Source organism: Centrocercus urophasianus, unplaced genomic scaffold (assembly GCF_019232065.1).
Source record: "Centrocercus urophasianus isolate 14NV4802_14NV808 unplaced genomic scaffold, USGS_Curo_1.0 seq_14, whole genome shotgun sequence".
Classification (NCBI taxonomy): domain Eukaryota; kingdom Metazoa; phylum Chordata; class Aves; order Galliformes; family Phasianidae; genus Centrocercus; species Centrocercus urophasianus.
In genome coordinates, this window is record NW_024884586.1 from 28175759 (window position 1) to 28203325 (window position 27567).

General features: G+C 35.3%; 1 protein-coding gene across 1 annotated transcript in view; it reads left to right on the forward strand.

Annotated features, from left to right (window-relative positions):
• AKAP6 (A-kinase anchoring protein 6) overlaps positions 1-27567 on the forward strand; it is a 213849-nt gene that overhangs the window by 129281 nt on the left and 57001 nt on the right. The window contains exon 8 of the mRNA XM_042814990.1: positions 4612-4732. Within this exon, the coding sequence (XP_042670924.1) occupies positions 4612-4732 (121 nt within the window). The remainder of the gene's footprint in view (positions 1-4611; positions 4733-27567) is intronic.

Below are 27567 nucleotides of genomic sequence, written 5' to 3' on the forward strand. Positions count from 1 at the left end.
AATGAGTCTTGTAAACATCCCCTCTTATTATACAGAAAGATGACTGTTTTAGAAAAGTTAATGTAGGCTAATTATGTAGGATTACTTATCTGAGATCTTGATTACTTATGCAGAAATCTGTCAGTTTCTCAAACACGCTAGAGCAGCTATTCCTAGTTATAAAAATAATTTGTTTAGAATTGATACATTTATGTATACAGATGTATACTGGGGTTAAGTATTCAAAAACAGCTTCTTATTTTGCAGCCAGAGTTGAATGTGAGCAAGATTTGAGGTTGGAATTTGGTGTGGTACACAGACTGTAAGACAGTAACAGAATTACTTTTCTTGAGGATAAAGGCTATAAAGAATGCTTTAAGCCTCACGATAAAATCTAGTCTGTAACTCTAAATATCATACGTGTGAGGTAGATTGGGAGGCTCTTGGATGCATTTGTCTGTACTCATAATTTCCTGCATATTACTGATAATGATGATCTAGTGGTGTTCTCTGTTTCTGTGCTGTGGCCACCTTTCTGGGCTCTTGTGATCATCTTAGGTCTTATAGGCTCAGCAGTAGATTGAAGAGCCAAAGGATGTTGGGGAGATAGGCGCACCATGCATTTAGCCATTATATAAAACCTGATGGGCTGAATTCAGATGGGTTCAGTTTGATCTAGTCTGAGGTATTGTATTGAACGCAATGGTAATGTCTTCCAGCTATTAATACATAGCTTTGAAAATAGATTTTACGCAGCTTTTCCTTACTGCTTAAAAACTATAAACAGAATTTCTGTAGTAGGATGAGCAGTTATCTGTTGCAGGATGACTGAGATCTGTACAGACAAGAAGCTGTTCAGCTAATTGGGAAAATTAGTATCTGGTTTTGGTATCTGTCTATTGCTTGTTGTGGACACTTGGCTCAGGAGGAAGAAATATGCCTCCAAGGAGAACAAGAATTATTGTAGATGGAGAATTGTTTATACAGTAAAGTAGTGACTTTGTGCAGTAAACAGCTAAACTGATATTGCAGTAGTAGTAAAAATTAGTATCTGCAGAACAGGATGATGCCAGTTACTCTGTAAAGAACAAGATTTCCTGCAGTGTAGATGTTGTTATGACAATAGAGAGGGTTATGTGTATGGAAAATGAGATAACGTGAAGGTCAGAAAATTGATTTCTCTTATATCCGCCTAATAAAGTCATGTATGGAGAGGAGTTCCAAAAAATGATGACCTAGAAACTTGAAAGAACTTTGTGGCTGATTTTTTTGGCAGACATAGCATCATGTTTACGGTACTTCTAAATACCATGTGAATGATGCTATCAAAGAAGTAATACAAACTGCAAGTGTGTGTTAGATGTGGCAAAAAAGGCTAATAGAAATAGCTTTGCATTCCTTTTTATTTATTAATGCCACAGACGAGTTGGTTCTCTCATGAGGAAGGTGCTCATGAATTTTCATTCAAAATAATAAATTGATGTCCACATTTTAAGAAATATGTTTAGGGTTCAAGGGATTAGACATGCAACTCTGCATGTCTGATTCCCTGTTTACCAAGTAAAGTATACTTCTTAATGTCATTTCAGTTATTACATAGTAATGATTTTAGCTTATTAACCAGCAAGCCTGTATAAAGGGAGCCCTTTAACATTAAAGCGTTTGTGTTATCTACTATGCTTTTCTGTAGCTTTCATTTGTAACACTGATACAGTATTTCAGAGGTTATGTTTTCCTTCACTTTGCCTGTAGCAACATGAAAAAGATCTGCTAAGTCTATGGAAAAAACAATTCTCAACATAAGACACATTCAACATACCACCTAAATACTGGCAGGTACATTTTATCTTAACATGTCACTGATACTATGTTTGCTGAATCTTCTAAGAATCTTTTTAGCAACTTAATAGTTTATCTTTTTTTTTTTTTTTTTTTTTTTTTTCCAGATAGTAACTAAAGACTAGTCAGCATTTTCCTTTTAGATTTAAGTCATTCATTTTTCAAAACAAAGCTTCTATTTGAAAAACAGCAGAATTTTTTCAGAACTATTATAAATACTGCAGTCCATTATTATTATTTTTAAATGATGCTTTAAGGCTTCACTCTCTTCAGGAAGGAAGTAAGAGCAGTATAGACAGTTTGCTTAAAAGTGTTCTCATTAAATTTATTTTACAATCAGGAGGAAAAAAAACAAAAAAAAAAAGGAAAGAGGCACAAGATGTAAACTATAGGAAAAAAAAGAAATCCTTTCTTGGGATTCTCCCTGTGAATCCTGTTTCTCCCACTTTTTGTTTTAGGTTAATATCACAGAATCACAGAATCACCCGGGTTGGAAGGGACCTCAAGGATCATGTAGTTCCAACCCCCCTGCCTAGCAGGGCCACCAAACACACACATTCAGATCAGGTTGCCCAGGACCCCGTCCAGCTTGGCCTTGAACACGTCCAAGGACGGGGCATCCACAACCTCCCTGGGCAGCCCGTTCCAGGGCCTAACCACTCTCCTTGTAAAGAACTTCCCCCTAACATCCAAAGAACTTCCCCCTAACATCCAATATGTTTAGAATGTTAGCTAGGAATCAAACTAGGAAACAGCAGGACGGTGCTTATTTGGATTTTGTAAAGGTCAAGGAAAAGTGCTTTTGTGTGTATTTAAAAGATCAATTCATTCTCTTATACCAATAAATGGACAAATTTGGATTGTAAAATGAGGTTCAGTAGACATAAAGCAGGTGTTTGGATCCAGCATGTGTTCTGCACATTATATTGAAATCCCAGTTCACTTCTTGGTGCTGTTTCCAAAGGCCCATCCCATCCCACTCTGGCATCAGAAGACCACGAACGCTGGATGTTAGGCTTTGATTCAGTCATTTCGTATCTTAATTCAAATATTTCACCGATACAAATGGGCTAAGTCCAACTGAATCAGGACCAATCTACATGAAATGAAATTGAGTCTCTTATGTGGTAAAACACATGTTTTAATAAATGCCTGTCAGTTTAATGACACTGGATAATATTTGGATGAGACAGAAGGGAACTAAAGGAGCACTAGACACTAAACATAAAGAATGGTTATACTCTTTTCAGAGAAAGAGATAAAGATTCAATATCACTTCTAATACAGTATTGAAAATGGAGTTTAGTTTTATTTTAGTTTCAAAATGACATTTGAGAGAAATGGCTCCTGAAAGAGGAGAAAAGCCCTGCACTCCCAATGAAACTGTTGTATTTCAACAATTGTACTTTTTTTGTATACTAGCTCTTCTTTGTAATTGCACCATTGCTTAATTTCTGAGGACAGTGAGTAGTTTTAAGCAAATACACCTCATAGATTATTGAGTAAAAGTACACTAAGTACAGTGGATTAGAATGCAGTTACTTCAAAAGTGGGAATCAACACTTGGGCATTATACAAGGCTTCCTTTATTGTCAGCTTGTTGAAAATAATATCAGAGAAGGCAAATAGTTTCCTGTCTCTCCTCTCTCACTTTCTCTCTTTCTCTCTTTCTTTCTCTTTCTTGCTTGCTTTCTACCAATTTTCTAAATTAACATGCACAAGGTACTCTAGTTATTATTAACTGAAACTGCAATAGCATTAATAACATTAGAAACGTGTTTAGTTTATTGTTTCTCTGTTGAAATACTGCTAATTTTTTTAAATGGCATTGCTAACGATATGGAAAGCTGAAATAGTTTTCAGTAGTTAGATAAATCAGCTTCAGTGGAACATGTACAATTGTTTGATCAGTCTGGTTTTTTTTTATACTAGTGACAAGGCTTTTGTTAACTCCAGTTCTGGATGTTTGGACATCTCTTTCTAAAGTGTATCTTTTTGATGAACGTGCAATTTTTTAGCATGTACCTTCTGTCTTGTACTACGGTGTTTGAGAAGAAACTATGCTTTACTTATTCACTAAGCTTTCAATGGAGAATCACATTAATCCTTTTAAGCTCCTTATTCTAATGATTTATTTTGTTGAATACCGTAGTGATCCTCCTTTGAATTTTAATGATTGCTGGCTATTCAAGGATTCATTGTTTTGACTTCCTGTCCTTACCTTTGTTTCTTACATGTCTGTAGGGAACACCTGTCTAATACTGTATCTGGCCTTAGTTCTCACTGGCTTACCATATTCACTCAAGCCTATCTTAAGGCCTTAAGTTGAAATGCTAGCTACTCATCCATGAAAATAAATGTAGGATATTTACAGAGATAGGCAGATAGACAGCAGAAGGATGGCTGAACGGATTGAGTCATTTTTCTGTGAAAACAATATTTATATATGAATTGTATGGGAATTATTATTGCAAAGTTTACTCGTTATGAAATCAACACTTTAAAAACCATTAATCAACATTATCTGTGAAGGATTTCTATTTCAAAAAATTTTGAAGCAAATGCAATATGCCAACAGTTGTCAGGATTTGGCATCAGCCACTGAATTTAGGTCATGGCACTGGCTTAAATTGGATTTCAGTTTCCATTTTCCTCAACTCTGTATAAATACAGAATGTCTCTTTAGAAATATAACTAGGAACATCATGAGTTTTCAAGAATATATTATTCTAATACAAGATTTTAACAACTACACTGTATTTATGCATAATACATTTTGTTCCTTATCTACAGCCTTTTGGACTTTGATTCAGAATACCAGGAGCTCTGGGATTGGCTGATTGACATGGAATCCATTGTGATGGACAGCCATGACCTGATGATGTCAGAGGAGCAGCAGCAGCATCTTTACAAGGTTAGTGTTACCGTTACTGCCTTTACCTAGCTATAGAAGATCTGATTAGCTTGACAAGTCTTTCTCTCACAGGATATCGCTGCGTTCATTGTATGTATCATGGTGTCTATTAGAATTCCTTTCCCTGTCCCCAACCTCATTTCCATCCCCTGTGCGCTGACAGGCTGCACCGACATCATAATTGCAAGAAAGTTCCCTTTATCACATTCTATTTGGTGTAATTCTATAGAAGGACAAAGATTTCTCTTCAAGATGAATAGAAATAAATGAAATGGCATTAATAAATAGAGTGAAACAAAATGAAGGGAAAAAAATGAAATGGTAGCATTTCACAAAACGTGTTTTGATTGGAGCTTTCAGCTGAATTTTCATCCACCTTTCAGACCTCTTCTAGGAAGAAAGAAATTTGCCTTGATTTTGGTTTGCTGCTGCCAGAATACAGGACTTTTCCAATTTAATTTTTATTAGTTATCCATAAAGCAGTTGTTTTCATGTTAAGTCATCACAGTTGCCTTTTGATTTCAACAAAATGATTTTGGACTTGCATATTTATAATACAGTTTTCAGATATGTGTGTATGTTTATATACATACATATGCAGAGTTTCTTAGATTTATCATAGTAGCCTTAACTGAGAAGCTTTATCACTTTTTTAATGTATGATTACATAGAGGAAGTTGTCCAAAATGAGTGATTTGATCCTAAAACTGTTTCAGGCTTCATTCTGCATTAGAGAAGCTACAGTCTATGGGTGCTAGGGGTGGTGGGGAAAAGAAAGGAGGGGCTTTTGACAGAAATATCAGGCTGCAGTAAATCTTCCTCATTTAGGCAATTTTTATTGGAGTAATTCTGACAGTTGTCATCCTTGAATTGCTTTGAGCATATGGCATATTTCAAAGAGCAGATTGTGAATCATAAAAAATAAAATTAATAACTAACCACAGAATCAGCAACAGTATAATGACAAGAAACAACTACCCTCTAGCTTTTTTTTAATTTCTTTTCGAATAAATGGTACATTCAAGGTCAAATAAAAGTTGTTTTCTTTCTCTTTTGATAGCACGAGATGATAATTTATTAAACATAATTTAGTTTTTCCTGCTTTGATTTCTTATTTTCTTGATGGTCTTCTTGCATTTTGTTCTCTCTAATTTTAGTCCTTTTATTTAAAATATCCTATGAAAAAGGGTTGTTGAACAAGTTAAAATATGTTTAGGAATGGAAATATCCTTCAGATCTGAACTATTTTAGTTTGCAAGTGAGTTTAATTCAGTAATCTCTATTTCTTTGTCAATCATTTATTTTCACTACCGTTTCACTAATTTTTCCTATCTTTCTAAATACTTAATCAGAATAAATTGCACAGACAGTTCTTGTTCTTCATAAGTTCAGAAATAAGCAACATCAGAAGCGTATATAAACTTTTTGCAAGTCTAAAACAGCGTGTTTTGGTAGTGTCTGTTCTTATAAGACCAGCATGTACATGTCTAACCTATCTGTTAGTCTTAGTAGTATACTTAAAAAAAAATATATCAATAAACATAAATCATATTTTAGGAAAAAAATCAACTCATAAATATGAAAAGCTACAGTGCTAATACAGCACAAGTATTTTAGGTGTCTAGGATACTTCCCTTCCTGATATCCAAATGTAGCCATTAAAAATAATTATAGATGGTCAGACTGGGATAAATATGTAGTGAGAAGAGGGCAGTAATCTATGAATTACTTGGCAGTAGAGGACGAAGGCAAAATGAGAAATATTGTTTGTGCAAGATGGGGAGTATTCATCTTTTATTATTACCAAATTCTGTCTTATGATACATGTGACACTTCCAAAAGCAGGAGGTTTGAGACAGAGACAGAAACTGTAACTTATGCAGCACACACTCCAGTACTGCTTCCTGTGCAGAATCAACGTACTTGCTGTGCAGTTTCCCCAGCAAGGGCATCTGCTCAGTAGTAGAGCCCCTGTCTCAAAAGTCTGACCACTGCAAAACCTCTTGAAGAAAGATAGAAAGAAACAGACTGCTTATCCTCTTAACAGGGAATATTCTCTGAATACACCTTTATAGTGAAAGCAGAAAGCAAATTGTTAAGGAGCAAAAGGAAAGACTTAAACAACTGGAAATTTTCAGTTTGGTTAAGAAGTGGGTGAGAAGTGTCCACAAACCAGAATGAATATTTTCAGGTAATGTAAAAAGCCTGAGTGAATAGCATTAAGGTCTATTAGCCTTTCAAAAGAAAACAAAAACAAACAAAAAACAACCAAACACACACCAAATAACCACCTCCCCAAAAAAAACCATTGAAAACCCCATAATTTCAGACCTTTAAAAATACACAAAAGGAAAAAAAAATCTACTCTAGCAAAAAATTAGAGATCAGATAAATCAGTAGCTCTTTATTATCCTTAATTTTTGAGATTCAAGTAACAGAAATGTCTTCAGAAATGCCATTAATAGGTGGGTTGTTTTTTGTTTTGTTTTGTTTTTTAAGTAGTCAGAATCAGATGTGACACCCTATTGTTTTTTAAGTTTTATATAAGATGGTGGATGATCTAATACTCAAAGCCATTGGCCACTGTGAACAGCATCTTTCTACTCCATGTGGAAAGAAATCTGTAAAGAGATATTCAGGTAGCTTTTATTATCAGAATTCCTCAGTGTTGTGGGGTGTCATGAAAACACGGGTCTTGCTTTTGTCATCCTTACCAGTTACAGTTTCAAATATGAACTTTGTAATGGCACTGCATTTTGGTGGATTCTCCTAAGCCCACAGATTTATCAGTAATTGAGCTGATAAGTAATTGCACCTGTAAGCCAGCTCAGCAAACTGCCCATGGCACGGATCTGGCTGTGGTATCACTGTTACCAACAGTGATCATTGCCTCTAAGATGTCTATGAATGGGATGGAACAGTGGTAGCACAGGTAAATCAGAAGGGAGAAGCATACCTTAGAACAGTTTAACATAATACATAAATGCTAAAATTTCATAAAGGAAAATAAAATACATTTTTATAGTTAGATTATTTTCCTAATATTCTATTTTCAGATTTAATACAAATTTAACTCTCTGCTTAATTTTGTTTTTTAATATTTTGGTAGCTACATGGTTTTTTTATTAGGATCCTTATTATCTCTCTTTAACCAGGTTTCATTGTGCCCTTAATATAAGAGAAGCAACACAGCTATTCTTTTTTTTTTTTTTTTTTTTTAAACTCTGAATATGTACACTGACTTCCCCACATTTCTAGCTTCAGTGCAAAGACATGCAGAAATAGAAAACTATTCTTCCTTCATTTTCCTCCCAGTGTTCCCCTGCAGCTCTAAAGGATTTCAGCTTTACACACTTAAACTAATGATTTTGAAAATTAACTGGTGTGTGATTGAATGGCAGTCGCAGACCACACAGCTGAGAGTTCATCTGTCCCCTAATGCTGTATCTATTAACTAAGAAAATCTTAAAGAAACATTCTTTTTTTTTTTTTTTTTTTTTTGGACTCTCACTTCTTTGTACTGCTGTAACAACTCAGTTTAATGCCTAATGTATTATGTTTATTTCATTTTAATCTACTACATGTGAGCCTGATCTCATAAGCTCTAAGTACACAGAACTTGCATTGACTTCAGCTGCATTCATATGCCGTTACCAAACGATCAAACCCAAAGAATTTAAACTCTGCTAATTAGCCCTTTAGTGAGAACTTGAGTAATTCTGTACCTTGAGTGTTCAAAACTGAAGCAAATCTGTATTTACTGGAACTGGGGAGATTAGAAATGAGTATACTATGCAGAAAAGTTAATGATAATTCTTTCCATTTCCCTCAGAAGATTAATTGCAAAACTTAATTGTGTTAGATTAAAACCCCATTTAAATAAGTACAGTATGATTGTTCAGACTGTAGGCATGTTCAGAATAAAATTAACTAAACATTTTAAAATATCAAATAAAAGAAATTGTATTTTTCTGTTTGGTTACAAATGATGGATGCTGTTCTTAATACAAACTGCATGAGCTGTGTAAGACTTGCACTTAAAAGTTCACAGAAAACACGGTGAGAGCAGGAAGAAAACCTCTGTGGTAGCACAGAAATTGTGGAGAAACGCATTTGGTGTGGCATTCGGGCAGGTTAACTGCAAAACTGCTTGCTTTGCGGCAAGCAGACCCCTGGTTTGAATCACATTAAAACACATATCAAAAGCTGAGGATACGCTTCAAACCAAGTGGAAAACTGCGCAAGGTGCTGCTTCTTCCTCTGGGTGTGCTGCTGCTCCACTGCCCGCCCTCCTGGCACGGCCTGGGCAGCCCGAGTGGATCAAACAAACCCTGCTGAAAGTTTCCCTCATTTGCATCACTTCTAGACAGCCCTGTCGTACTCTTTGCTGACAGGAAATCACTGTCTTTGTCACCTTTTTTCACTGATCTCCTTTTGGCAGAGATTGGCCATGTGACCAGGATTAATCACAACAGTTCTGGCTCAGAACTCAATGACATGTTTTCCTCAGCACTTCAGCAATGGTGTAGAGGAGTCAGTAGGAAATGACTACATTAATTTCAGAGTGAAAAGATAATTAACACTTAAGGACTAGTGCTATAACCTATGGAGCTGTTATTCAAATTAAAACTAATTTATTGAAAACTTGTGAAAAAAAAACCTGTTCTTTAAAGCAACTGTTAAAATAATCTTGCAAGTGTCCCCAAGTTTAACATGAAGAACAAACTATATTTAATGCCAAGTATAAATACTGAGAAACTTCCACATTTGAAACTGGAGGCTGAAGTATGTAAAGTGCTTACTTAGATGATATGAATAGGATACTGGCAAACAAAAGCAGCAGTGTGCTCCTCGAATGCTGTGCTTAAAGGAGTTTCCTTGGCAACAGAAATGCAGTTCCAAAAGTAGACAGAACTTTCCTCAGAAAACATACTATTAATAACAACCTTCCGGAACAACTTGGAACAATTTGACTACTTGGCAATAATAATGCCAAGTGTTCTGCAAATTAATCTAACACATAACAGTTGTATGTTTCTCTTGCCTGTAATTCTCCTGAACCGGAGGGCTGAGTTTTCTTCAGGCAGAGGATATGAATGTGTGAAGCAGTTCCAAATGCTGCAATAGAAAGAGGGCTCAAATAGCAGCAGCCTAGAAGGATCAATTTATGTGCTTCATATCATTTTAACTTGTAAAACAGATTAGTTTAATTGGATTACTTTGTTCCATTTAAAATGAGTCCTGCATACCTACTGAAGCTGCATTGTGGTTCAGTCTTTATTTCAAGCAGATTTTCTGTATAAAGAAAACTTATTAAAAGATTAACAGCCTGAAGAGTGATATATTTGGACAATATGCTTAGGGGATTGGTTATAAATGAGAAAGCGTGAAGATTTTTTGCTCCTACAATGCATATTGTGCAGGGTCCAGACGGCCTGGTCTGTAGTAATGTGTCAGTGGTGCGCAGGGCTGCTGCAGCAGTCGGTGAAAAAAGATGGTGACAGGTATGGAGAAGAAGCACACTGCAGGATTAAGCCCTTGTAGGTAGTAACTACAAATCCACTATGCGTGCAGTATTTCTAGGTATGTCATCATTTCTGTATGAGCCGAGAGAATAAACTAATTTTGGATTTGCCTTGCTACTAAGAATCATTAGAATTCCACTAAAGGCCATAAGTTTACTAGACAGGCAAAGTAGACTCTGCTACTGCCTTGACTTTTCTTGAATTCGTGGATCTAAAGGTTAAAAGTAATCAATATCTCATTGTGCAACCTGATGATAAGTAATAACCATATGTTAAAATCTAAGTGATTGCAGATAGCATTCAGGTGTGTTGACCCATTTGGGAAGGTGATTTTGATGGTTTTTTTTTTCATTTGTGTGTTTGTTTTTGTTTGTTTTTGTTTTTTGTTTTTAATTGCAATCGGAATAGTTATTATAGTTAGCTAACAATTTTTTTAGGCTAGCTTGCAAAAATTGCCACCTTTTCAAAATACGTTTTTAATGCTATTAGCAAATCATGTTCCAAATTAAACCCCAAAGTGAAAGCTTTTCTCTGATGAAACTCATGTAATTCTTAAAAAAAATAAAAATAAAAATAAAAATTATTCCATTATTCAATAGTAATAGGAAATTGTAAATTACACCATGCACTTGTGTCTTTGTAAGTGGAGTGATATTTGCATTAATGTCATCTATTTTTTGCCTTTGACTCTGTAGTATGTTTTTAACAGTCACGCAGAGTAAAATAACTTCACTGAATTTTGCAGCAAACTTTAACTTCAAAATACGAATGAATTCCTTGCTATCTCTGGCAAATTCTATATTTTAAAAAGCAGCAAATGAAATTGTTGTTGGGAAAAAATCTTCTTTAAAATAGATTAATTTTAAGTTTTAATATCTTGCATAAGTACAACAGGAAAACATTAATTACCATGCCAACAGAATTACAAATTAAGTTTAAAGCATGAGTAAAGAAGGAACAAGAAAAATATTCTTACATGTTCTTGGTTGCTTCCCTAATACATTTCAAATTTAAACATGCAACTTTTAGAGAAAACTCCCTGTCTTTCCAAAAAAAGTGTCTTCATGTGTTTCCCAAGAATAAGTGAGTTTCTCCTATTTCTTCCCAGCATGACACTGAAGATGAACTTCACATTGTACCAAAGCAGTACTTACTGAAATTGTAGCAAAAGCCAGCACAGCTTTTGGGAGATTAAAGCAGTGTGTCTAGAATGAAAGAGGCGTTGGACTTCAAACAAAAGTAAATGTGTACCACATAGCTGTCATCACCATTCCATACTACAGCTGCAAAATGTGGACAATTTACAGTCATCACGTCAAGCATCTTAGTCAACTCCACATGCTCTGTCTTTGTGCCCTTGCTGGTATAAAATGGTAGGATAAGGTCGCAAGCACTGAGACCTTAAAGCATTATGAAAGATTCAGTTCTGAAGCAACACTCTGACAAACTCCGTTATGGTGGTTTGAGTGTCTGTGTCCAGCAGTATATTTTTTCAAACCATTTTCTGTTCATCAAGCATTTTAGTTCATTTTAGTGAGGAAATGGCAACTTAATTCACCGTGAAAGGATGATGAAATTACCACATTTGTTATTTTCTATGTTCCAGGACTACATAGCATTCAAGGTAGAAAGTGCTGAAGATTGATCTCAGATATATTTAGTCATCGAGCTAGGATTTTCTAATAAAAGATGTTGTGCTTGTGTTGTTACACTTGCAATCAGACACTTGGTATAACAGTACTGGTGCTGCAGTGTTTTTTTCTTTGCTCTAAGCAGAGTAAAGAATCTGTATGATGTCCCAAAACATGGGCATGTTCTGATTTATGTTCTTAGCATGATCTCAAAAATTTATCCTTTTGTATAATGAACTTTAGATTAGGAGTATTTTCTTGTTTCCTGATAGACTAGATCATGTACAGACCACATGTAAGTCCTAGAGCTGCCCACTGAGGCTAATACTTAATATATTAGCATAGGTTTTAGGATTCTGGAGACATATTTTCAAAGTTGTGTGTTGAACTTGGCTTGTTTGGGTTTAATAAAGTCAGTAGGAATTAGCTGACTAAAAGAATTTTATGCAGTCATTTTGGAATTTGCACTCATAATTGAGTCATGAAATCTCAAATACAATAATGTCAGATAAAGAGATCAGTCATCTATAAAGAAGGTTGAAGAAGCCAGGACTGATTTATCTTTATTACACTGTATCTAACTCTCTCTGCTGCTTTAGTCAACATTTCACTGCTGTTGTTCTGGGTTCCAAAATCATGTACTACCAATTAAGCGTATACAGGAATGTAACATCAAAGTGGCTCGATTGAGTCAAAGAGCAGTGAATCTTAGAGAATTCCCCAAACATTTTCCTTTCTTGGGGGTATCCAGCAATGCTGACCTGATGTGAAAGTAATGTTTCCTACCTCAAGTGGTTTCTCAGACCAAACTTTACATGGTAGAGAGCTGCCTTTTGTGTGACGTGCAGTCTCTGCCTTTTACTAGTCTTCTTTGATGCCCAATAGTATTCATGTTAGAAGGCACAGTAAATAATATGTTAAAGTAAGACAAAATTCTTAATGGTATATGTGGATAGGTTAATATTTTTTAGCAACTTGGCAGATTGAACTTTTTTACTGGGATACAGATAAAAAATTCACTAGTGCTTTGGATGGCAATGAAAATATGTGGGGCAATAGTGTTACCCTATTTCTCACATTGACTTGACAAGTTTAATTAAGTTTCCTATTTTTTTCACATCGTTCCGCAGGATAAAATATATGTGTATTTTCTGAAGTCATAGGAATTATGTTTTATCCATTATATTTTTCTTCATAATTGTAATACAGGAAATATTTTTTTATTTCCTCATTTCTCCTTGTGAGTATACCTCATAAGTAACTGATACTGTAGCGTTTATTTCAAAAAACAAAACAGAACAAAAACAAATGACCATACAAAACCTTGTTACCAGGTTTTCTAGGTGAAACCCAAATTCACTAAGTCTCAATTAACTTGAAGTTGCGGTACCTTCAATTTATATCTGTCAAAATCGTAAAATATATGTTACAGTGAACTATATCAGCTTACTATCTTCAGAAATTTTGCTTTTATTTTTTATATAAATATACATAAGATATATATTCTCTTTATGTATTTTATACAAAGTACTTTTGTTTATTTGTAATGTTTTTAAACTTCTTTACAAGTTTACATTTACATGATTGTTTTGCAATGTTTTTATATATTTTAATATATTTTACTAAAAGTATCTACAATATTTTGTGCTAATTTCTCTTTCTATCAAGGTAAAATAGGCAATCATTATACATAATTTTATTCATAGCTGTTGCAGCTGTAGTTGTATTTGTCCATTGGGTCTTAGGGTTGATTCCACCCAACTCCCGTGGCCAATGGGAAATACCTGTAGCCTTTTGTGGATACTGACATTTTAGCATTGCAGAAAACACAGAAAACAGTTGCTATAACATTGCAGCAATCATGAACTATAAATATTAAAATTTGTCTGAATGGAGAGATGCTTTTGGGGGAAGACAACAGTTGCTCCCTTCAGTCATCATTGTTGCAGAATGATGGGTACTGTTAAGATGTGCAGAGCATACTCCATTTGTGTCACAGAGCAGATGAGCAGCATGTCAGAGACTGCAGAGAAAGCTATGGGCAGCTTATAGCCTGAACAGTGATCCAGTGGGAGAAGAGTCATCTGTGAAGACTAATTTAGATTTCTAGACTAGACCAGTCTTTAGGAAATGGAGGTTCTTCCAAGGGGTGATTCCAAGGGGTAGAAGCTGGAGCTAAGCACTAAGATAGTTTCAGGAAAAACCTTTTCTCTCTTATCTCTCTTCACTGATTATATAAAGAGGTTATGAACATCAGCCTCACTCAACATTACCTCTCACTGACTTTCTCTGTTATCATGAAAAGACGGTTTTTTAGTACCATTGTGTCATGTCTGTGCAATGTTCCAGTTTGAAACCCTGCTGTGATACATGCCGAATTTGACAGACATTACACTGGAGTTTGATCATCTCTGCTGTACCAATTGATTTTGCTTAGAAATGGGAGATGATAGATAAAGGATTTCTGTTAGAGATTTTCAGGTGGTAACGTTACAAAGATGAACATTTCACTTTTTGAATGAACTATTTAGATAGACATACATGGTTTTTGCTGGCTATCATCAAGGAAGACTATGTGTCTGCTAGGGGAGAGGAAGAACAATAATTCCTGGGACCTCTTAGATTCTTACAGTGTGTGGAGAGATCAAATAACTATCATCAGATATGAGAAGTAGTTAGTCCCATGAACTTTTGGGAAGTTCATGCGTATTGTTTTGTTTTGATTTTTTAACAAGTGTATCTAATTTAAAGTTAGGATTCATTCTTCTCCAGCAAGTCAGTAGTCAAATCATACTGCGAGTATGGAAGACTTTTGCCTTTCTCTCCTTCCTCTCCTTCCCCCCAAAAAATTAACAGAAAAGCTTTTTTTCTTAAAAACAGAAAAATATGTGGTAGTTGCTTATTGCTTTGGCTTAGATGAAAGAAAAAATTTAGAACTTCTACCTGATTTAATCTGAAATTTTAATGTTTTGAGTGTCATTTTTTTGTTTGCTGTCTAGTAGAATGTGTAAGGTGTTAATGCCAGACTGCCAGAATCTGTAATGAGTAATAGTTAAAAGAAAAAATAGATGAGGGGGAGAGAGGATAAAAGCACTAAAGAAAATTGCCCCACTTCCACCTTTGCTTCTGTGTGCTGGGCCTTTCTGCCCACTCCTCCTTATAACATTAATGGCTACATAGTCTCTCTGTAGTTAGTTTCCTGGATAAGCAGAGAATGAAATTCACAGGGTACCTACTGAAATTACGAAGACTTTGAAGGTACATACTTTATTCAGTTTTATTAAATATACAGAATGATGGTTTTGTAAATACAGACAAACAACAGTTCCTCATTAATCCACATGTTCCCACTGCAGATCAGTAACTCATTTAGTGTGATCAGAGGATTAGACACAAGGCAGCAGGTGTCATTGCACATGAAAACTGGCCCCTTATGCCCACCAAGTCTTAAGAGTCTTAAGTACTAAATAAGGAGCCAGTTACAGTCTAGTCCTTTCCTCTTACTTCCCTAAAGTAGCATACGAGATCTAAGACAACAGTCAACTTAGACAGAAAAGTACTCTCTGTGAATACCAAGATAAAACACCTAAATCACAGCTTGCCGTGACTCTGGGCACCCAGAAAAGTGGTACTCCAGACAAAAAGCTCTGCTTTGAGGAAACAGAAAAAGTGGCTTAGGATTGATTAGAATGACACAAATACATTTAAGTAAACATAAAACTGTAGAAAGGTTTTCTTAACCAATAGCAGAAACAGAAAATGGAATATGGCATGGTGCTGGGATCTAGAGTGCCCATGTGTAACTGGAAACATAAAACATTTCTTAATTGGAGGGGGGGAAGATTTAAAAGTAAAGCAAGTTTAATATATGCTTCCAAATAGTGCCCCAAATACCCAGAGAAGTGCCAAAAGACAAACAGAAGAACATACGCGTAGATTTAAGTCAAAAGAACCTGTGAAGCAGGTTTGAATCAGCTGAAAAGACACATGTTTTAGTGCAACATATGCAGTGTAGCAAGCAGCATATGAAGTATAAAGACAGAATGTTCTTAAAAAAAGAACACGTAGGCAGATTAAATATTGCAGATACCTTTGAAGTTAAATATATTGTGGCTGAAACCATTAAGAATTTAAGGTTTTAATGAAGATATCTGTAATGTAACTTAAGCTGATCTGAAGATTCTTAGTGTTCTGGCAATGCTGAAGGCTGCCAGACATTCAATTGCTATATTTGCAACGATGCTATTAGATCAATGACTAATTTGATACCAGCTGGATTGTGGAGCCAGCTGCAGTGCAACACTGATAAGGATCAAAATTAGACTGGAGAGATGCAACCAAGCACTGCAGATGTGCAATTAAATCATGATGAGGCCAGTTGATAAATGTAGTCAGTCAATAAAGAAACCCTGAAATAAGAGGACATCATCACTTAAAGTTTACAGTAATTGTTTTATAAGAATTCTGCACACCAGTAGCCACATGTCTGTACAAACTCTGGTTTCAATTGCAAAACAGTATGCAAAAGAAACAGGATAGTTTCCTCTCTAGCATTCTAGATGAACACAACATGTTTGAAGAAGAATAGAACCTAGATGTTAAGCTGAAATTAGCACAAAACACCGCAGAATACTTGAATTCATAAGAACTGAATTCTGTTAGTTCAGTGAAACTTCTGAAAAAGGCTAAGTGGCAAAGTAGAGATCATGTAGCTACAGAAATGAAGGCGGAGTAGATAAATAATCAGACATTTAGTGGTCAGACAGCACTGGAGTAACTTGATCCCCGAATGACTGAGCAATATGCTGAAAGCCTGAGACATATTACTTTCTTTTTTTCTTTCTCCCGAGGCAAAGCTGTTCACATGATGTCACAAACAAACTTATTGATCTGAATGAACAACATTGCCACTGTTTTGTTTTGCTACATATTTTGCCAGATATCTGCAGGCTTTTATAATCTTCGGTCTCAGCCAACTCAGAGAGGAATTCTAGTAGACTAGGTGCTGAAGAAATTTCTGTTGCTTTAGTCACTAGCTGGTGGCAATAAAGGGAAAAGTTGGAAAAATCTCAGTCACCTGTGAGTGACCCCTATTCATTTTTAGAGGAATTTGCTGGTAGCCCTGAGAAACCAGAAGCCTCTCAGGAAACAGGCAGAACACTTGACAGGACTACTCAACCTTTCACAAAGATGAGTAACCATTTTTGCCACGGTCAATACAAAATAATTCAGGTAAAGGACAAAGAGCAAATAAAAGGGGAAAAATATCTAACCCCCTAAACTGGAAATATGATATCATCTTTTAAATAATGCAAGTATTTCAAGAGACTAAGCTATGATATTCTTCTTTAGAGAAGTGAGATATCCCTTTTATAGATCTACAAAGATTTACAAAAATCTCCAAGTGATCTAGAGTTCTCTTAGTAGGTCCTCTATTGCTGTACCTCACACCATAGCAGAAATAGTGAATGAATGTAGGGATAAGTGAAAGTGCTCCTTCCAACATAGATCCTCGAATGCAAAATAAGGTTTCAGTGACAACCAGAAGTTAGATTACAGCAGTGAAAACTATCTTATGTGACCCAATTCTTATTTTATTACTGTCTTAACCTAGGTGTGGGAGAAGCACTATAGATAATAAAGTTCTCTTTCCTTCATTTGTCTTTGGACCTTAAAATGGTAGGTTCAGTGAGTACCTTCTACACCTGAGACTCACTTTATATACTCTGATAGTGCTGCAAGGAATAGGGGCTCCTGGATCACAGTTAGGAGATGGATTATTGAAGAAAATATTGTGCCTCAGCTGATCAGTGGTATCTTACTTCTGCAAACCAAAGGTTTCTAGCTCTGAAATTAGTGAAACTATGAATTTCTATCTCACCCAGTAGCAACAGCACAACTTGCTCCCTTCATGTGCACAAGGCACTCTAATTGAGACAATGTACTTACTATGTGTTAAGTAATGGGCGGTGTCTACCTACGCAGCCTGCTGCCTCCAGCTGCACATGGGCCCACACTCCCTTTTTTTTTCTCCATATCAAATGGTGGGTGTATTTCTACTAATTAATGAACAGCACTGAGTCCTCCATAAAAACTCATCAACTTGGTACGTTACTTGGTACAGATGCAAAGCAAAGAGGATACAGTTTGCTTAAGGACAAATATCTGCGTTTAGTTCAATTGTATGTAAGATACATATCTATAGACATGTATTTTGTCTAACACCACAAATACTGAATAAGTGAGCTTAGCTATTCCTGGCACATTTCAAAGTTGTGGAATTAAAATGTTAAACAATAAAATATGTATTTCATGGCAAATGTTTCTGTTTGGCTCACATTAATTAAAATACAACTCTTCCTGTTCAAAGAAAGATTAAAAGGAAGATAGAATATTGCTAGTCAACAGCAACAGGCAGCAACAAACAGAATTAGGTGAACTAGATGTGCGGAGCTTTTTGCGTCTTCTTTAAAAACAGTGTGTCCCATAATCTGTTTCTAGACTGGATGGCAAGGTATTCTCCCTTGGAGGACTAGCCATTTGCAAAGACAGTGTTCTGCATGGCCATCATACATCAGCAGCTAGGAAATTCTGATCTTAGTGCTGAGGCATGCTCAAATGGCAGCTAAAATGTTCTGGTTCATCTCAGCATGTTTAAGCAGTGAGGAAGTATGTTTTCTGCACTTTACCCAGGTGAATTCATGCTAGAAAATGAATCTTCTACATGCTTCATTCCCTTCGAACTAGTCTCTAGATTATTATATTATTATCATAACTTGCATATTGTATAAGGCTATTATGCTCATAGGTGCCTTTTTATGTTCAGAAGAACATTTCTTCACTGTGTGGATAACCCAACATGTAGAGGTAAAACAATGGCACATCTTCTGATGTTTTAGACATTTGGTGTGATTAAAATCAGCATGGACTGTTTGGATCATGCATACAATTCATTTATAAATTTGATGTGGAGAAAGGGCTTCCAAGATATGACTTCAATATTGATATTTATGGTTCTTTAAGGCTAAAAATAGCCCAGAAAATGTATGCTGCTTTACTTTCTAATACATTCTAAATTATTCTCTCCTGAAGAATATGCTTCATTTACAAGTTCTTCAGAGGTTGCTCTACCTTTTCTTTTAATTCTTTGTGTAGCTATATAGTCTAGCTTGATGACTTAATCTATCAGGTCCAGAATTTGCTATCCTAGTACTATAGATTTTAATATCAGCAGGTTGTAATGAAGTAAATCTCCAAATCATGTAGTCTCCCATTTTCTGATCCTTAGTTGTCAGATCATTCAACAGCTGAGGATCTTTCCTAAGTCTTGACCCTAACTTATCTGTTCAGGTGTCTCACCTACTTGTCAGTAGCCAGCAGTTGCTTTACATTTCATATCAACATTTTTAGGTCTGAACGTACAGTATCAACAATAGTTTGCACTGATGCCTGTTATCATTGTTTTGTATGGACAATAAGATATTTTGATCCAGATCTGTGTGCACAGTCATCTCAGTTCCTGTTTCCTTTAAAGCAATGGGCTGGCCAGCATGTATTTGTGTACCCTATGATTAAGCTTCCCAGAGAAACTCCTGAGAACACTTGTAAGTCTCATCTAGGGAATTGACAGATACAGTGGGATAGGCTGCTGTGGAACCTTATTCTATGAAGTGATATGGGTAAAGCCTAGGAACTTAGCTGCTGTGGATCTTTAGCACACGAATCATTTGCCAACCAACCTTGGTATCTTGTCTCATGCAATGACCACTCCCTGAAAATTTAAGATAAAGCAAAGAAAAAAATCTCGTTTGTATATCCTTATTTTATTTCCAGTAGATTTAAATGGATGGGGTTTATGCACTTACTTCATGTCTATTTTTCCTTTGAGTGGTCTTCTAATTTTGTTTTAAATGGATAATTAGCTTCTTTGACCGCCAGGTGGCCTGCTACACTGTGTTGTTCACTGTATGCCTGGACTCTTGTCTTGGGAAGGGCATACAATAATATTTATTAAAAATTCTGCAGTTAGATAATGTTATTCTCTGACTGTAGGTGTGAAATTTGTAATTTTACCTTGGTCTTTTTTTTTTTCTGGAATGTAAATGTATTGTAATGTAAATGTATTCATATTAGTGGGACTTTATCAGAACTATTTAAGGTTGCAAAATTAACAGATATGTAGAATGTCCTTAAAGATTTTTATATGGTGCAAATATTCAAACCTTTTCTGAAGTACTTAATGGCCTTACCAACGGACAGTTAACTGCTTCCTCTAACATTACTTCCACATTTTATTGAAGAGGCAAGGAATTAAATTGATGCAATGGCAATTCTTCAAACATCAGAACCAAATGCCAATCACCAATGAGCTGGAAAAATTACCTTTAATAGGGTTAATGTAGTGCTAGTGTGGACTCTTAATGGACAAAAGCTCTATAGCCTGTTCTGAAATACGTATTTGTTACTTTATTTAAATTTAAGTTCTGTAGCAACGTATTATTTGTGAACATAGTTAATGTAGTTGGTCACCTGACATAGCTGATACAGATAAAGATTTGAAAAAGTAACCTAGTAGTATTAGGGATATGGACTATTCAACGAGGTAGACTTTTTCAATTTTGCCAATTATTATAAAATAATTGTTAACGTGAGAAGCACAAAACTGAGTAAAACTACTTTATTTCTGTCACTGAAGTTGCAACTCATTATTTTTCTGTCACCATAGAAGTCACAGTCCATTATTTTTTCTGATATTCTCAATAGAACATATTACAAATATCTGAAAATTATAGCATATGCAATGTTTCTTCCTCCTCAGCTTGTTCTCATTCTTTTTCTTTAATTTTTCTACCATCGTTTGGTATTTTTAAATTCCCTACAATTGCAGCATAGTATAACAAAGATCTATCAACTGGGCAGACAGCAGTTAAAACTGAAGACATTCAGACACATTAGTGTGAGCACATAGCTTGCCTTAATGGGCACAGACATTTTCAATTTGTATTTGAACTGCCATACAGCTATCATGACATGCCTGGTTACCAGAATAAGTTGACTACAAAAGCAGGACCAGAATTTCTTGAGAAAATGCCAGAAAAAGTTCATAAGGCTACTCTACCCTGTGTTTACTACAACTGAAACACATTCAAAATGTCCTGAATTTGCTTCATGACCGATTTTGTGTCCTGATAATTCCTATTGCTGTGGTCCTTTGAAAAAAGTCCTTCTCAGATATATGCATGTATTCTCCAATTTTCAAGACATTTTCTTCATCTTCTTTACATAGAATTCAGACATTAAAGTAGGAATAATTTACCCATATCTGAATTGTAGTATCTAGATTGTAAGTATTCTGAGTGTTTGAACATGGTAGTCACCAGTTTATTGGAATTTTTTGAGCACAGACATTAGGATTTCAGTTGGCAACATAAATCAACGTGAAGGTATGTTTATTTGTTTTCTAAAGTCCAATTCTGCAATTTCATTGCAGTACCTTTACAGAACTATGCTTTTTTAATTACTGAAAGTTTATATTAATATACAGATACGACCTTGTAGCATCTTATTACAAAGTACTAAAGAGTAAGGGACAGATTCATCAGTCTGTCAAGACTACTTCATATTCAGCTTTACAGTTTCCAGTGTGGATCTAGAATCTAGAACAGGCATGCATATGCAGTAGAAAACGATCTCTTTGTGGATGGAAGTCTCATTGGTATTGTCCAATCATTTTGCTACCATTGTTATTTTATCTTGCTTCACCTCTTCCTTTCCAGCATGAATAGAAGCAGAAAATAATCTTAGGTTCAATCAGAGGAGTCTAACAATTAAAAACCAAAATATGAATACAGGCAATACTGTCCACAAATTCAAATAAATCCAACTTCCTTTTTTTTTTTTTTTTTTTTTCTATTTTAATTTCTTTTCAATTTCTATCAGGGCCAAGTTACAGAAAACTGGCTTTCTAACTGCACTATAATGAAATAAACTGTAGAATGTCCAAAGTATGTGTGTTTGACTTCACCAGGCGCTGCAAAAATTGTCCTGATTCTCTCTGTTGTGATTGTACACGTTGTAATTCCAGAAACACCGAACAGATCAGTGCAAGTCATCTGATTTCATATTTGATTCTTATCATGTGTACTAACATCATACTTCCACAGACATTCAAGCTATTGGAAAGTGTACGAGAAGATAAAACAGCTGGAAGTTAAAATTAAACAAATTCAAACTAGTAGCATACCATACAGCTTCTAACCGCTAAAGAAACGAATTATTTATCATTTTATCATGGAATGCTATGAATTTTCCTTCATTTGTATCTTTAAATTGGGCCTGGATTCAGTATCAAAAGGTTTTCTTTAGCCAAGAACATTAAGAGCTAAATATAGGAGGGAAGGTAAGAGCATGACGTATTTTATACAAGCTGTGAGGTTAGATCTTGAACATTAGATCTGTGAATCAGACCAAGTTTGGTTTTTTTGTTTTTTTTTTTTTGTCCAGAGAATATTTTGGGAGAATGCCATTAGAAATGAGAAGAAGCTTTCAGCTTTCATCATGCCAAAAAATAGCAAAGTTTACATTTAGCAACAGTATAAAGCCTTGAAAATAGACACCTGAATTCATGGAAATAGAAACAGAGGAAAAACATTTTTGGTTTTTTTTCTTACAAGTTGTACAGAAGGCAAAATGAGTTCAGTGTCAGTACACTCATGTATTCTGCTAAAGGTAACTATTAGTTCCTAAATATTTAGTAGAAACAAAGATTTTTTGAGTTTAGATCTGGTGTATTTTCTGCAATGATTAAAATGTATCATAAGTACAACAGTACTTTTTTCTTTTTTTTTTTTTTCAGTCTAGTGTGAAGTAAGAACTGTTAAGTAGTTTTGAGCTCAGCTGCACAAGAGAAGGTGATGGGCAGAATGAAAGACGTGCTCCCCCATCAGAGATTTCTGGTACTGGACACATGATCTGTCTGTACCTCAGTTTCTCATTTTAAATTGCAAATAATATTTCTCCACTTCACTGAACTGTTGCAAGCCTGTTAAGAATTGGAGCAGAGGAGTGGCAAGCTTGAGTCTGTATGTGAAAGGCTGCTGATGGATGTTCTGGAAGAGGCCAAGTATCTCTTTTAGGCACAGAAGCTGTTCGAGATAGAGACTGGCTTTTAGCATGTCCTGGACTGTATAATTTCCAGCATTTCTGGATAGAGCTGCAGTTCATAATAACAATTAAAGGAATCTCCCTCCCTCCAATCACAGAACAGCAGAACGTACACTTTTGCTCCTGGTGGTTCCTGTTTATGTTTCACAGACCTCTCAGTAGGTATGGGGGTTTCAAAGAGCAAGCCAGATACCATATGCAGGTAGAAAAAAGAAGCATTGCTTTGATTTTTTTCTCCTTGCTATTACATGTGTGATAGTTCTCCCAGTGTTATTGCTTAGGTTATGTCTACTTTAAATTTAATTAGAATATTAAAATGTTATTACATTCTGAAAGTCCATTTTTAGGAATGGATTCAGAGTCTTAAAGTACTAATTTATTTAATTTACTAAGGGTCTGGGGCTTATCATATGTGTTAATTTTTAGAAACAGTGTTCATACCAGTATAGTCTCTTAAATATTATTCAGCAAAGATAGTGGTGCTGGAGAGTGTTCTAAGATTGAATTACATCTTGGAAGAGGTTTTCCCACCTTCAGAGTTGTCTGGCTCTTACTGAAAAAACTGTTTGGGCACAGCATTGTGCTGTCTAGATCAGTACTCGAAGAAGGGAGAAAGCATCTGTGCTGGATACACATAGGTCCATGAGGTTGTTACCAGCTGTTCTAAAGAATGTATGTTGTTAGTTCTTACTTTTCAGCCATCTCCATACACTTGATTTGTTTAAGAGACTTCCTACCAATGGGGGAAAAAGTGATTGCTGCCATAGCATAAACTATCAAAGCTGTTAGTACTATAAAAAAAAAGAAATATTTTCTTCCATGTTATAATAATTCAGTGACATTTGTGAGGTGTACAACTTCTTGCCAACTTTTCTAATTTAAAACATTATCTGTTTGAGGAAAACATATGTTAGAAATTTTTAATTCAGTGATAGGAAAGGCACTAATGAAATATGCATGTATGAATTTTGTATCACATAAGTTTCCTCTTTCTTGAAATGTGATTAAAAGCCAAACATCTGGATTATGTTTAAAAAGCTTGAAACTCCAGTTTTCGAAGAGATTCAATCTATTTTGACACTGTACACTTATCCTTAACATTTTCAGCATGCTGTTAACATTACTTGCTATTGTAGAAAAATAAGTTCAGGTTTAAACAAAGTTGGACTTTTCCAAATGCTAAAAATATTTTCTGAAATAGCTGTTTCTGCAGCATTCACGCAGGCAGGGTTTAAGCTGTGTCAGCATTTCCATTATAAATTTGCTCTTGAAAACAGTTTATGTTGATCATAAAAATAGTTTTTCAACTTGAAAGAATTTTTTTAATTTTATCACAGAATAATATTAAAAATGGGAGATAGACTTCTCAATTTTAAAAATTCAGGGTAACATGGGATTTGTCTACTGTTAACACAGATAGTGGCACAGCAATGATAACTTTCTCCTTTTGTTTTAATAACTCTAATTTGTACTAGAGAAGTGAGTAGCTATTAGTTTTCATGTCTCCTGAAGTATTCAGAATGTCTGTCTGGAGATGATAAAATGGGACTAACTATACAACTTTATTTTTAGCATGTTTTAATAATTGTTTTGATGCAGTAAATTGCAATGGCATTGCTGTAAAAGAAACTAGAGCGATAGCCAATGTTTTAGGTAGTCAGTGTTGATGTTTTAGCACTCCTAGTGGACCTGCTGACTGTGCTGACTTTGACATAACTCAAGGGAAATTATAAGGAACAAATCAAATAGCAAATTATAAAAACTATTAGCTTTCACTTTACTTAATATAGTACAGAATATGAATATAAAATAAGAATGTCATTTTTCATTATAACTTTGGGGCAAATTAAGAAATCTGCTGTCAACACCAGGCTGCACCTTTCCAAGCAGCACCTTACTTCGGCTCTCAAACAGGTGTAAATTCTGTTGTGTAGAAAAAAGTTCAAATATGATAAAGATCATGTTGTTATGCTACATACTACAGGTGTTGTGAACTCAGATCTGCATATTCTGAGGTTAGAGTCCAAGTTAACTACACAGAGTCTGTCCATCCTTGGCATGAGTTCACTCACCAGCCTGCACAGATTGCAGTTATTGCCAAAGGCAAGGGATGATTTTCTTTTCTTACAGTTGACAAGGTCTAGTAACATGGGTTGCTAAAGAAAGTGTGCCTTAAATGGTGGGATGAGAGAGCCATCTGGATCCCAGAGCTCCTCTGTGGATTCTCCTGCTCTTTGGTAGAGACTTTTAGTTCTGCCTGTGTCGGTTTAGATTTCCATTTGGCTCTTTTTGCAGTTGACAGCTTCTTCTCCTGTGTAACAGTACAACAAATAGGTAAGAAGAAGGATCCAGAGATATTCTATCCTCAAACATATCCCAGAAGGTACTGCTAGAAGACAGGATAATTTATTTGTTGATTTTCAGTTGGACTTCACTCACGGGAGGTTATTACTGCCTGCCATTAGCATTCTGGCTGAGTAACGATGGAGTAAGGACTTCAGAAGAGCCAGCCTGAGAAAGATAAATGTGCAGGAACATCCATTTCAAAATAAAACACAGCCTGTAACACGCAGCCTGACAATGGGCTGTGCATTTGGAATTAATTCCTCTGTAGAGGAGTTCCAACTTTATGTTTCATGCATATTGCACAAGTAGGCGCAGCTTAGCAGAGAGAAGGATAAGATGTGAATTTCAGGTTATTAATTAGTTTCTTTGATTATCTTCAAAAAATCTTCATAATCTTATATTGTTGTGTATTGTTTTGTAAAAATGTAAAAGTAAAAATGTAACCGAATGACATTTGATACATTCTGGGTTGGCATTTCAGAATATCAGGCCAGGGAGAGGTGTATCTCCACCTTTGTGTTTCCAGGTCATACAGTCTCCCTGTCATCTAATACATTTTCTGACCAATAATGGGCTAACTACTGTCTTCTCCAGTGTTCTGGAATCCATTTAATCTACACTTTTCCTCAGTAAATAAAAATACTTGAGCAGCAATCCAAAGATACAGTAGTTATTAATTCTTAAAGTGCACTATTTTTTAGTTTATTTTAAATCAGTTGTTCTTCATACACTAAACAAATGTAAATTATGCTAAATCCAAATTTGATATTTTAAGCATATCTGTAAGTTGCATATATATTAGTCTGTGCCAAAAGTTGCACTTTTGATGCTAGTTGTGAAAAATACCTTGTTGTATTAGTCAAAGCAACATGGGATAAATCTCCGAAATTTGTTATGATATCAGACAAAGATACCAGTTAAAGGATAGTTTATTGGATCAGTAGATTGTTATGATATGAAATACACCTGAACTGCACTGCAACCTCTATTGTGGGACCATGTTCTGTTACCATCTGCCAGGGTTTGTCTTTTACTTGTAGATCTAGTGGAATCTCATGCAGCTGATATTTAATTGTCCTTGCAAATTCAATGTGTTATATTTTTTATGTTCTCAGTGATTTAATTATACTTAAAAACAGGTTAATAGTGTTGTAAATAACTGGTATTGCAAAGGATTGAATTTCAACACAAGTTGATGCTCAATTAAAATCGCCACATATCTAGTGAATTAGCCAGTTCTTGGCTGCTGTGCCAGGGTAAATGTCTTCCTACTTAACTGAGGATTGAGCAAGATGGGCAAAATGCGCAATAAAGCCAAATCAAGACTTAATATCCTCACTCAAATTTTTATTCTTTGTATCATGTAGTAAGCTTTCAGAGCAAGCTCAGGGATATGGATTAAAGAAAAATAATCAGCATTTAAAGAAAATTCCCTTATATTTAGAGTAACAAAGCTGAAAAAGAAGCCCTTAAAACTTCTTACTGAATTACTGCCATCAGCCAGTAGATCCATGAGGCTTGTTCAGCTAAAAGCCACAACAGACTTTGTAATGCAATGATGTAATCTTGGCTTTGTGTCATTTATATTCAACCTAAAAAAAAAAACAATTTTCCTGAATAGACAGCCTGACAACAATATTGTTCAGTGTTGGTTTTTATTTGGATTGTTTCCAAATGATTCATATGCCTCCACAGTAACACCATGCCAGCTTAAGTTTTTACTCTGAATTCCAAAGTTTCCTCCTTTTCTTGTATTTTATTTTGCTTTTAGAGCCCCAGTTATGTTTGCGAAACTAACCAGCTTGGCCACGAAATTAGGATGTATCTTGCAGAGTGCATTCATTTTACTTTTTGCATATTTTTCCTGAGGTCATGTCAAGGTTAGTTTGAATTCCATCCTACATTAAGACTTCTTTCACAGCTATTTAGCTCTGCAGCCTACTCCCCGCTGGGGTCTGCCCCTTGGGCACGTCAAAGCTTCAGACCTGACAAATCACACACAGATGAAGCTGTACAGTTTTTTAAACAGTTTCATCACTAACGTGCTTTTATTTTTATTTTTTTTTTCCTTTACATAATACCTTTTTTTTTCTTTTTTTTTTTTTTTCTTTTTTCTTTTTTTTTCTTTTTTTTTTCTGGAGTTTATTCTCTGAATTGCAATATCCAAAAG